The 12,857-nt window shown below is 42.3% G+C and overlaps 1 protein-coding gene and 1 long non-coding RNA gene across 5 annotated transcripts in view; one reads left to right on the forward strand and one right to left on the reverse strand.

The window, feature by feature from the left end:
• Positions 1-12,857, forward strand: part of mgat5 (alpha-1,6-mannosylglycoprotein 6-beta-N-acetylglucosaminyltransferase) — a 115,061-nt gene that overhangs the window by 28,650 nt on the left and 73,554 nt on the right. For 3 of the 4 annotated variants that reach the window (XM_077727020.1, XM_077726997.1, XM_077727006.1), the window contains exon 5: positions 7,475-7,564. The exons of the other annotated variant lie outside the window; for it this stretch is intronic. In XM_077727020.1, coding sequence (XP_077583146.1) covers positions 7,475-7,564 — 90 coding nt within the window. The remainder of the gene's footprint in view (positions 1-7,474; positions 7,565-12,857) is intronic. 4 annotated transcript variants of the gene reach the window in all.
• LOC144203566 (uncharacterized) lies at positions 2,289-4,771 on the reverse strand. The gene is made up of 2 exons (XR_013327716.1): positions 4,265-4,771; positions 2,289-3,017 (listed from the first exon to the last, which is right to left on the reverse strand). It is a non-coding gene; the product is annotated as an uncharacterized LOC144203566 (long non-coding RNA).

Here is a 12,857-nt window from a genome sequence, read left to right on the forward strand (position 1 = left end):
CTGCAGTCCACGGACCAAACCTTCCAAACAGAGAAGGTCATAGCGGTTTGCTGGTACATCGATCTTGTAAAGGACAACATCTGACGCTCCCGCTGTCTTTACATCACCTTGCTCACGGCTGATTACCTCCTTCTCAGAGGTAATTTCACCCAGCTCCAGTCCAAATTCGAAACATAGTTCGTCAAACTCCTCATCAGTATAAGTTTTCCCCAACACTTTAGAGAGAAGATCTCCTTTTACGCCAACAGTCCACATGCTTTCTACTATCCTTCCTCTCTTCAGCCACGGTGAAAAAGACCCAAACAGACGCCTGTAGCTGCCTGCAGAGGTGCCTGAATACACAGGCGCGCACATATTTTCTTGGTTCTTCGTCCAGCTCCAGTCCAAATTCGAAACATAGTTCGTCAAACTCCTCATCAGTATAAGTTTTCCCCAACGCTTTAGAGAGAAGATCTCCTTTTACGCCAACAGTCCACATGCTTTCTACTATCCTTCCTCTCTTCAGCCACGGTGAAAAAGACCCAAACAGACGCCTGTAGCTGCCTGCAGAGGTGCCTGAATACACAGGCGCGCACATATTTTATTGGTTCTTCGACTCGCTCTTTTCATACGACTTCACTTTCCTCTGTGACAGCAGCACGGCATAGTCTCATTTTTCAACTCGAATCTCTGGTGGCGGGGCATTCAGCCACATCCAGGCTGCCACTGATAGTACAGTCACAGTTATGAGGGTGGCAGCGGATTTCATTTTGGCTTCTGTGTGATGGTGTAAAAACTATGAGAGGTCAAGGTTAGGTGGGCGGTGCTCGTGGCAGGTGAGCAGACGTCAGATGATTTTTTCACGGACAAGGGTTTTGGAACTGTCCGACTTCCAGTCTACTCAGAGTCACCGATGTCTCGAACTACTTTGACTTGGGATTGGTGAATCCACGTCGACCTCTCAGCAATTTATTACTGCGGTGGGGGTGGTGAGTTGAACCACGAAGGGGCCTTCCCAACATGGCGAGGGCCAGGACTTCCTTTTTGTGACTCAAATCAGGATCTGGTCACCAGACTTCACCACCTCCTGCGGTGTAGACACAAGGATCACGGCAGCTTACATGTTCTTCGGACAAGTTTATCGGTTTCTTGGTTTTATTGTACCATTTATTCGCTCCTCAAGTCCCACGCTCTTTTGGACGTTGCACTTGTTGCACTTGTTGTTGTTGTTGTTGTTGTTGTTAGGCCACCCAGGCGTCTAAGGGTTACCCTCAGCTGCGCTAGAGCTGGCCCTGGAACGCGGATTCTTCCGGGGGGTAGCCGTTGGTGGTATTTGTTGCATCCGAAGGCGGCAACGGGCGGCCGCTCAGGAGACACCTCGCGAAGGTTCCAACTTTGTCTCCCTGTTGCACTTGTTTGGGCCTGAGGTCATCTTGCACATTGTAACAAATTAAACAGTTCCTACAAAAATTTTAAAGTAGGTATTTAGACCTCTGGGACATGGAACACATGCTCTGCCATGTACATCCTCCCTCTGTTGAGACATGGCTTTTTCCATGGCTCAATATTGGAATAAATTCTTTGGTAGGCACGGTAGGCCTTTAGCTGTAAATAGGCCGTCTGTAGATTGTTCTGCTTCTTCATGTATCCATGCATCTTTTCTTTCTGTGGTGCAATGTTTTCAAATCAATTAACAGTTTTTAGATCGACTCAGTTTTTGTTGTTGTGTATGCTGTTTGGTAAGTGTTTTCTGCTGCTGCTTTAGCTCCTGTATTCTGTCATTGTCTTCAGCGTGTGATTAACATTTGCCTAACATTTGCTTACCGCTGTGTGGTTGGGCTTAAAACCCCAATGAACAAAATCACAACAATCTTACTTATTGTATAACTATAGTTTGTGAAAATTTAAAATCCTTCAGTCAAAATCAAATATTCTAGCTGGTATTCTATTTTGATCACTGCTTCCTAGTTAAGATCAATAATTGTATTTGTTTTTTCCTTTCCTGCAATTTCACAAATTAACTAATCATACCGAAAATCGAAAGAATACAAAAAGCAAATCAGGCTGCTCTCCCCTCAGGAAAACAGCTTTTCCGTTCTCTGCAACAGGTACATTCAAATCAATTAGTATCTTGAAACAAATGCACACATGTATAAATCTGAGTAGAATTGAACCCACTAAATGTAACCACCCTTTGTTTGTTAGGGTTAATAATTTTAGCTTAATTGAGTCATTTAGAGCAATTAAAACTCATTACTTATAAAATGCATTCTAATGAAGTCCGAATTCATTCAATAATGTGTATCGTGTTGCATATTATACTCAGTTGTTTGTATTTGAAAATATCCCAATTCAGTAGTCTTTTTATCAAATGTCACATTCCAATCTTTGAAGTTTGCCCATCATCTCCTGTAAAACTTTCTCAATCAATATTTTTCAATAGTCAGGCATAAAATTAAAGTCCAGTAACATTTCTACCCATTTTCTTTCTAATCAATCACATTGACTATCTGTAAGAAGGTTTGGTCTCAATTGAAACACTTTCGCTCTTTTTATGGAGACAATAAAATCAATATCAAAAGTTCCTGATCAATATCAAAAGTTCCTAATGGCTTACGGTATTTCTGCCAAGGCAATAATCTTTCCGATCCAGATTGGAGTGCTTGCCACTACGTCTGATCACGTCAAAAAGTTTCTTACTTATCTCCTCAGACGTTTCCACTGAGAGAACCTCCTTACAGTGTAAAGGTGGATCTGCATCCTCCTTTTCAGCTATTTTCATGTCTGCTGGTTGGTCAGCAAAACTTGGTACAGATGTTCTCATTTGGATTGCTCGTGCGTCTTTTCCATGTTTCCTGTTGAGAAGCACAGTCTCCATCTGCTAACTCAAAATTATTGCGTTGCTTTAAAGTTTTTTCTTTTATGCAGATAGCCAGATTAGACTCATCATGTAGCTCCAATCGTGTAGTGAATGATGGCGGTTTGTCTATCGTCTACTAAATGAGATTTCCATATTTTGTTGTCCGGGTGACCTCGTCCTGTGGGCGCAATGATTTCATAATGAAATATGGAACCTGTAATCAATCACGTCAATTAGTCAGTTAACACATTATTACTATAAATCAACGGTACTTTGGAATTTCATATGATGCACTGTTTTTGGTTTTTCATTTCAGTGCCAAAATTTCGCATTGCAGATTTGTTCCTCCAAGTCAATGCATTATCATCGAAAAATTTCTTTGAATTAAACAATTTTCCATAATTTTTCATCACCATCCAAAAAGGCTTATTGGCGATTTCAGAAATTGCTTCCAAATTTCTAAATCCTTTTCCACATTAATATGTAACCGATCGATTATATCTAAATTATTTATTGTATCCTAATAATTTGGAAAAAATGCAATTTTCGCATTGTCTTTCTGTTTGATATCCTTAATATTGTTAATTTTCTCTGCTTTTAAATCCTTCTCTTAAATACTTATGGTATATTATTATAATAACTTGTATATAATTACATCTTATTTATCCGTCTAACTTCATCTTTCGCCATTTAAACTCCTATTTTGCGCGGCAATCATCAAAATTTATGAACGTGTCACAGCGTTCTTGTCTATATGTATGTATATATTTATATCTATTCATATGAAGATTACTTGCATGCTTTTCTCAGTGACTGGCCATTTTTCTTTCCTTTTTTTTCTTTTTTCTTTCTTCTTTTTTCTACTCCGCAGCGGGCGGCGGCTACGCCTTTCCCTTCACTCACACACAGACACACGCACACACAGACGCGGACACACGCAGAGACACGCGCACACTCTCACTATACTAGGAGACTCCTATTTTTTGGTGCACCGTTTCCTAATTAAAGTTTTACGAAATGTTAGTTATTGTGAACACAGCTATTTTATGAGCGTGGAGTGGGGAGGTGTAAATTGTTACGTATTTGCGGTGTTGTTTAATTTCCTCTGACCGACGACACCCGATAACGCCACTTTTGTTTTAACAGGTTAGAAAAAACGAGTTAAATAAGTGTTACGGATCTCTTCTAATACTACAGTGATCCCTTTGATGTCCGGCCTACATGTACCATGGGATTTTTACTTCACGGGCCCAGCCCTAGCGCTTCTCTTTACTCCCCAAGTCCTCTAGAACGTTCCTCTTGAACGTTCCTACCGGTATTTGGTGTTTCTTTTTCAAAACACTGCCTCTGTTATGTTACTTATTTGGTGTTCTTTTTGCAAACTTTTGTAAATCGTGATAAGCGTATTAATTAAACAGCAAATACCTGTTAGTCCTTGGTGCCGGTCTGGTTCGCGGGACCCGGTCTCCAGGTGGACGGCCGGGGCCAGAGGGGGAGACCCGTCTCGCAAGGGGAGACGCTGTCGACAGATTCTCGGTGTCCTCAGTCCGGCGGCGGTCGTCAGCCCAGATACAGGTCGGGTTTTCGGCACCAGTTAAATGTTGGGTCTGACGTTACAGATCCCCATACTTACCAACCTTGCACAAAGGAAAAACGAGGCATGAGACTGTTATATTTTAAAGCAACCGCGCGGCTGGGAAAGGTTGGAGGCGCGAGTCCATTATGGACACGCACTCAGCTCAGCAGACCTTCTCCTCTTCCCAAGTCCCAAGTCGCGCTTTTATTAAGTTTCAGCAATGATGTCATGGAAACGGTACAACAGTCACTGAGACATGTTAAAGACATCATTATGATTATTGACAGGTTGTTTTTTGTCATAGGGAATTTGTATGTCACGAATCCTTGCATATAATCTCTCAATCCGTGTCACGGTTAAATGTCATAGGGACCTTCAATCAATATTTCAATCATCAGTGTCACCACCATCATAAGTGTCACTAAGTGTCACTGTTTGGCTGCGAATTTGTCATAGAGCCAGTAGGAAATATGTATGTCCTTTGAAATGCACTTGTTAATGTTTTACGCAACTTTACAAGGAAGTCTGGGGCTCCCCGACTTCTGATAAAGCGAGAGTTGAGATCTTTATTTTTTATAAGTTTGAGAACTTAGGCTGTCCTCAAATGAGGAAGAGTGGATAAAAAAATGTTTGGGACATTTTCAATAAGGCCGGTTTTTATTCACAAGCAATTAAGAGGGATTTTAAAAAACAACATAAAAGAAAACGAGCACTCAGAACATGTGGGTCAGCTTGGTGTTTTCCTTCATCCTTTATCCATAGCTGCATTGTAGTCATTTTGCTCTATCGATAAAAAGCTTTTTTTAATTTTCTTACCATCTTTGTCTACTGAACATTGCTCTAGAACTAGCGATCACGTTGCATAGGGCTAACTTTCTTTGTGGTGTTCGGGTGGAGTAATTTCAGTTTAAATGTATTGACTATTATTGTTTTTATTAATATTGCTGACAAAAATGATTTGATAATAACTACCCCCAAACCCTAATCATCCAGGTCTACCTTGGAGTGAATGAAGGAATTTGTCGATAAAATACTACTACTACTACTATTTACAAAAAATTGAATTAAACAAGGTCTGGAAGCAATTAATTTCATGAGTAGAGATACCATTTTATAAAGGTATTCTTAATTGTGAAGTGCCAGAGAAATTAGGTAATATTTCAAAAAGGTTTTATAGTCCTCTTGAGACCTGAGGACATCCTTACCAAGATGGGGAGACTGTATCAGAGTCTGAAGGCAGCTGCTGTGACTGCAATTTCAGCTTTTGTCTTGAACCTTTTTTTAGTGACGTCCAACAGCAGCTGATGAGAAAACCTTGATGCATACAGTTGTGGTCAAAGGCTTAAATACACTTTTGACAAACATAATGTCATGGCTCTCTTGGGTTTCATGTTATTTCTACAACTCTGATTTTTTTCTGATAGAGTGATTGGAACAGATACTTCTCTGTCACAAAAAACATTCATGGAGTTTGGTTCTTTTGTGACTAATATGGGTTAACAGAAAAAATGATCAAATCTGCTGGGTCCAAAATATACATACAGCAACACGAATTAGCAATTTCGATAGCTTAGAAAGTTGTGTCAGTGAAATGAGCATCTTAGCATGGCCTCTTAACTTGTTTTGAGTGATTATGAGTGACTACAGCTGGTGACCTCTCTGAGGCCATTTAAATAGGGCTCATTGGATGCAAATGCCCACCAATGCTCCAATGGGAAAGTAAAAGGAGCTCAGCATGGAACTGAAAAAGTGAATCCTTGACTTCAACAAGTCAGGAACGTCACTTGGAGCCATTTCAAAGCAGCTGCTGGTCCTAGGAGCAACAGTGCAAACAATTGTTTGTAAGTAAAAAGTGCATGACACTGTTTTGTTACTGGCACACTCAGGAAGAAAACACAAGCTATCACCTGTTGCTGACAGAAAATTTGTCAGGAGGATGAAGATTCAACCAAGAATTACCAAAAAGCAGATCTGCCAAGAATTAGAAGCTGCTGGAACACAGGTGTCAGTGTCCACAGTCAAGCGTGTTTTGCATCTCAATTGACTGAGAGGCTGCCGTGCAAGAAGGAAGCCATTGCTCCAAAAGCGGCACCTTAAGGCTCGACTGAGAAACAAAGATAAGACCTTCTGGAGGAAAAATCTGTGGTCAGACGGAATTTTTTTTAGCTGTTTGGTACAAAGCCCAGCAATATGTTTGGAGGAGAAAAAGTGAAGCCTTTAACCCCAAGTACACAATGCATGCCGTCAAGCACAGTGGTGGTAATATTATGCTGTGGGGCTGTTTCCTGCCAATGGAACTGGTGCTTTACAGAGAGTAAATGGGATGATGAACAAAGAGGATTACCTTCAAATTCTTCAAGATAACCTAAAGTCATTAGCCCGAAGATTGGGTCTTGGGCGCAGTTGGGTGTTCCAACAAGACAATGACCCAAACACACATCAAAAGTGGTAATGAAATGGCTAAATCAGGCTAGAATTAAGGTTTTTGATTGGCCTTCCCACCGTCCTGGCTTGAACTCCATTGAGAACTTGTGGACAATGCTGAAAAAACAATTCCATGTCAGAAATCCTTCAAATTTAACTGAACTTCACCAATTATGTCAAGAGGAGTGGTCAAAGATTCAACCAGAAGCTTGCCAGAAGCTTGTGGATGGCTACCAAAAGCACCTACTTGAAGTTACCAATATAAGCGCAGCCGTATGTATATTTTTGACCAAGCAGATATTTTCATTTTTTCTGTTAACCCATAATGGTCATAAAATAACCAAACTTCATGAATGTTTTTTGTGACAAAGAAATATCTGTTCCAATCACTCTCAGAGAAAAATCAGGGTTGTAGAAATTACTTGAAACTCAAGAGAGCCATAACATTGTTCCTCACAAATGTATGTAAACTTTTGACTACAACTGTACCTGTAGGATTTTTTGCTGGTGGGATTCATGTCTTGCTCAGGGGTACCTTGAAACGAATGAACAAACACTACCATCTTGTTGAACCCCAAGTGCTTGTACTCTGAGTTTTATTGATTAAAAAGTTATTTCCTTTTCTAATTGTTCAGTGGATGAAAGAGATGTGGCGTTCTGACACTTGCTACACCAATTATGGTGTGGATGGATCCACCTGTTCCTTCTTCATTTACCTCAGTGAGGTAAGTTTGCATACACTGCAATATTGACACTATTCATACTAATGTTATAGTTGCATGATTTCGAAAGAGCTGGAAGTGTCATTGTGTAGATTAACAACTAACAACTAAAAACTAATTGGGACAGAGACATTGTTCCAGTTTCCCAACGGAAAGCAGTTGACAATGGTATGTTGGGAATTACTTAACACAGTTCCCCCCCCCCCCCTTTTACCAAGAATCATCAGTAGTAGTAGTAGGTAATAACACTGGGTCTAGGCTTGCTATGTTTCATTCTGACCATTCTCAGCTTTTGGATTGGATTGGATAACTTTATTCATCCCGTAATCGGGAAATTTCTTTGTTGCAATAGGAAGAGGGTGAGGATGCAGGAATAGAAAAGGCATTATACACAAATGGGTACTTAATAGTAAGCTAATAAATAAATACATGAATAAATATATAAATAGGTAACTGTGTTGGTGAGATATATATATACATACACATACATATATATACAAGCACATCTACACTGTATCCGAAATTCGGGAGGTCCTAACCCACAGCCTTTTTGAGTTAAAGAGCCTGACGGCTGATGGGAGGAAGGATCTGCGGAAGCGCTCCTTCCTGCAATGAGGGTGTAGCAGTCTATTGCTGAAAGAGCTTTGGAGGGACTCCACAGACTCATGCAGGGGGTGGGAGGTGCTGTCCATGATGGACCTCATCCTGGTCAGCATCCTCCGCTCTCCCACTTCCTCCACAGAGTCCAAAGGACAGCCCAGAACAGAGCTGGCCCTCCTGATCAGCTTGTTCAGCCTGTTCCTGTCCCTCTCCGTGCTCCCACTTCCCCAACAGACCACTGCATAAAACACAGTAGATGCCACCACAGTGTCATAGAAGGTCCTCAACAGTGACCTGCACACACCAAAGGACCGTAGGCTCCTCAACAGGTAGAGGCGGCTCTGGCCCCTTCTGTACAGGGCATCTATGTTTGTGGACCAGTCTAGTCTACTGTTGAGGTGAACACCCAGATACTTCAAGTTGTCCACGATTTCAATGTCTTTACCCTGGATGTTCACCTGAGTGGTCTGTTGAGGTGTCCTCCGAAAGTCAATGACCATTTCCTTTGTCTTACTGGTGTTGATGTGCAGGTGGTTTTGCCTACACCAGTCGACAAAGGCTGTGATGACTCCCCTGTACTCCAGGTCGTTCCCGTCAGTCACTCGTCCAACAATGGCGGTGTCGTCGGAGAATTTCTGGAGGTGGCAGGTGTCTGTATTATGTTTAAAGTCTGACGTGTAGAGGGAGAAGAGGAGTGGGGAAAGCACTGTGCCTTGTGGGGCCCCCGTGCTGCAAGTTACCACATCAGACGTACAGTCCTGGAGTCTCACATATTGTGGTCTGTTGGTGAGGAAGTCGATGATCCATGCAGCTAGGTGGTTCCTTACTCCAGCCACCTCCAGTTTCCCTCTCAGAAGGACCGGCTGAATGGTGTTGAATGCGCTGGAGAGGTCAAAAAACATCATTCTCACCGTGCTTCCCGAGTTCTCCAGGTGTGAAAGAGACCTGTGCATCAGGTAGGTGGTAGCATCTTCCACACCAATGCCTGGACGATAGGCGAACTGCAGAGGGTCCAGCTCTGCATTCATCAGGGGGCTCAGGTGGTTGAGGATGATCCTCTCCAGTGTCTTGATCAGGTGAGAGGTTAGTGCTACCGGCCTGAAGTGGTTTGGCTCCCTGGCGTTCGCAGTCTTTGGGACTGGGACCACGCAGGAAGTTTTCCACAAGGTTGGGACCTTCTGCAGACTGAGGCTGAGGTTGAAAATATGCAGAATCACTGTGCCAAGCTGATCCGCACACTCTCTCAGTAGTCTGGAGCTGAGGCCGTCCGGACCGGTAGCCTTCCTTGCCTCGATCTTCTTTAGTTGTTTTGTCACCTGATCGACAGTGATGCAGAGACCGGTGGAAGAGGGGGAGGAAGAGGAGAACGAGGGGGTAGAGTTGCTTCTGGTCTGGGGGGTCAGGGGAGCAGGGGCAGGGCTGAATCTGTTAAAGAACTGATTCAGTTCGTTGGCCCACTCCCCGTCTCCGGACTCCGGGCCTCTCCCACTGTTGCCTCCATGGCCCGAGATGGTCCTCAAGCTCCTCCAGACCTCTTTGGTGTTGCCTCTTTGGAGTTGCTTCTCTAGCCTCCTCCTGTAGCTGGTCTTTCCCCTCCTTATCTCTCTCTTCAGCTTCTTCTGGACCGTTTTGAGACTCTCCTTCTCCCCAGACCTAAAAACCCTCTTCTTCTTGTTCAGGAGGGCCCTTAGATCCCTGGTGACCCACGGCTTATTGTTGGAGTAACAACGGACCTTCTTGGAGGGTACGATGTTCTCCACACAGAAGTTGATATAATCTGTGATGCAGTGGGTCAAGCTGTCGATGTCTTCCCCATGTGGTTTGCACAGCACCTCCCAGTCGGTTGTCTCAAAACAGTCCCTCAGTACCATGCTGGTCTCCTCGGTCCATCTTTGTATGATCCTCGTGGTAGGTTTTATTTTCCTCACCATAGGGATGTAGGTGGGGATCAGATGGACCAGGTTGTGGTCTGAGCGGCCCAGTGGGGGAAGGGGGGCTGAGCTGTATGCCTCCTTTGTGTTGGCATACAGCAGGTCCAGAGTTTTTTGTTCCCTGGTGCAGCACTTCACATACTGAGTGAAGGTGGGGAGAGTCGAAGTCAAGGGAGCATGGTTAAAATCACCGGAGATAAGAAGGAGAGACTGGGGGTGTGACGTCTGTAGCCGGGACAGAGTAGTGTGGAGCAGCTCACGAGCCACTGCCGCATCGGCCGAGGGAGGTACATACACAGTTATTATGATGACGTGCGAGAACTCCCGGGGGATGTAAAACGGCCCGATGCTAACAGCTACTAGCTCGATATTTCGAGTGCAAAATTGCTCCTTCACAGTAATATGCCCAGGACTGCACCATCTACTGTTAATAAAGACAGCTAGTCCCCCACCTTTCTTCCTACCGCTCTCCTCAGGGTCCCTGTCCGCCCTCACCAGCTGAAAGCCATCCAAGGAGATTAGAGAGTCTGGTATTCGCTCATCCAGCCAGGTCTCCGTGAAGCAGATAATGCAGGCGCTCCGATATTGTCCTTGTTGTTTGGTCAGCGCCGTTAGCTCTTCCATCTTGTTGGGGAGAGATCTTACGTTCCCCATTATAATAGATGGAATGCTGGGTCTGAAGCGTCGCTTTTTCTCCTGACATTTTCGTCCGGCTCTGCATCCTCTTCTCTTCCTCTTTAACTCAGCGGGGAGGTCCAAGTCCAGGGGAATCCCGGTATTGCGTAGCGCTAACAGTTGATCCCTCGTGTAAAGCAGCGTAGGCATGGCTGGGTGGGTCAAAATAGTCTCCAAAATTTTGAAATTTGAATTTGAAAAGATGGACTAAACTAGTAGATCAAAGACTGCCTCTCGCACAGCTTGAGTCTTGGAGTAGAGTCTTGAAAGTAAAGTCCCAAAACATTAAAGTATTGAATATAATATATAAAGTAAAGTAACAACTAAAGTCTTAAGAGACAATAAAAACATAAAATAAAGGATAAAAATCCGTAAAAAAGCTGTACAAACACAGAATTCGAGTGAGGGGTTTCACATAAACATTTCAAGGGACTGTCTGCTAAACGTGCCAAACATTTGTTCACCCGAGATGTCTCAGAAATCGCATCACATTATTAGCCTATCAGCTATTGTGAATAACAACAAATCCCACATCAGTTCCTAATATTAAGATCCAATGAACCTACCACAATTACACAAAAACCCTCTATTCACGCACACACATTTCATAACTACTGTATTTACTCATGTATAAGCTGTCTTCTGTATATGCCACACCCATAAAACTACCTTAAAATGGTGGAATTTCATTTTCTCCACATACAGGCCGCCCCCTGATTCACATTTCTCACCTCATTATTTAGGGTTTTAATAGTGAGTGTCTTACCTTGAAAGGAAAATCTTGAGGAAAAACCCTCGCATGTGGTATTTCTGAGATGTATGAATCTAACGATCATTTTAGGGTCAATATCATAAGGAAGTTAATATGCATGTCTTTGTAAATGCAAAATATCAAATGATTCAATTTGAAAATAAATATATACTAATAGTCATCAACATGACCTATGCCAAAGCATATTTCACCCAGTCAGGACAAACAGGAAATGTCTTTTATGCACTTGAAAACACTCCATGTTTCTTCAGTCCTAGGGAAACTATGCCTGTCCTAAATCAGTGATTGTATTTAAACCAACCAGGTACCATTTACCTAATTATTGGGATGAATGCCATGAATTTTGTCATGTCATTTCTGCATTGTTAATTTCCTGTCTAATATCATTAACATCCAAATAACTCTTAATACCTAAGATCTAATTCGCAAATCACCCGTACAATGTTTACTTAAGATAAGAGCTATTTTCTGTAGCTCACTGTGACCACAATTAAAACCTACAATAATTTAATTAGAGGAACCAATTTTCTACCAGCCATTTCCTAATTACAAATTTGAATGTTCAGTTTAATAAAGGACCCACAAATTGTCACCAATATGCCATAATATGGTAATTTTTTCATCCTTTTTTCTATAACCAGCCAATCTCTTTTATTAAATTATTTTGAACAAACCAACCATTCCAAAGCAGTATTAATATTCTTTTATCCTCCAAAAGCTAGTTTTCCTTAAATAAGAGACATTCAAAATCTACAAATTGGTCAAAAATGGCTATCTTGCTCTGTTTCCATTTCCAAAGCTTTTTACCAAATCAATCTTTTATCAAACAGATTGTCTCTCACCTTGAAAGACATTTTAGTTTAAAATCCCCCCAAAAATAAATGTGAAAGTGAATGGCTTGCCTGCCTTGGCAATCAGCTCACAAACAGCGTAGCTAGCTCCGTCTGCTGCATCACTTTCTTTTGTAGCCTTCTTGAAAAAAACCCTGTTGCCTCAGAAGACTGGTTTTAAGACTGTCAACCTCAGTACCCTGTATTTCCTGTGGACCATGTTTTGCTCTTATTATGAAATATTTAACGGAAGCGCGCTCTTACCCGCTAACTGTGACCTTAAGACTTGCTGCAAAAGCAGCATTCCTCCCCTTGCACACACCCTCTTATCTGTCATAAATTCCTTGTTTTGCTTTGTTTACAAATGCCTCCCCTGCGAGGTTTCATGTTTGAAATGTCGCTTTTTAGCTATGCATAATGCGTTTTAGAGAAGAGTATCATTAATCCATAATAAGCTAAATTAATTCCCCATCCGATATCCAACCATA

Source organism: Stigmatopora nigra, chromosome 1 (assembly GCF_051989575.1).
Source record: "Stigmatopora nigra isolate UIUO_SnigA chromosome 1, RoL_Snig_1.1, whole genome shotgun sequence".
Lineage (NCBI taxonomy): Eukaryota > Metazoa > Chordata > Actinopteri > Syngnathiformes > Syngnathidae > Stigmatopora > Stigmatopora nigra.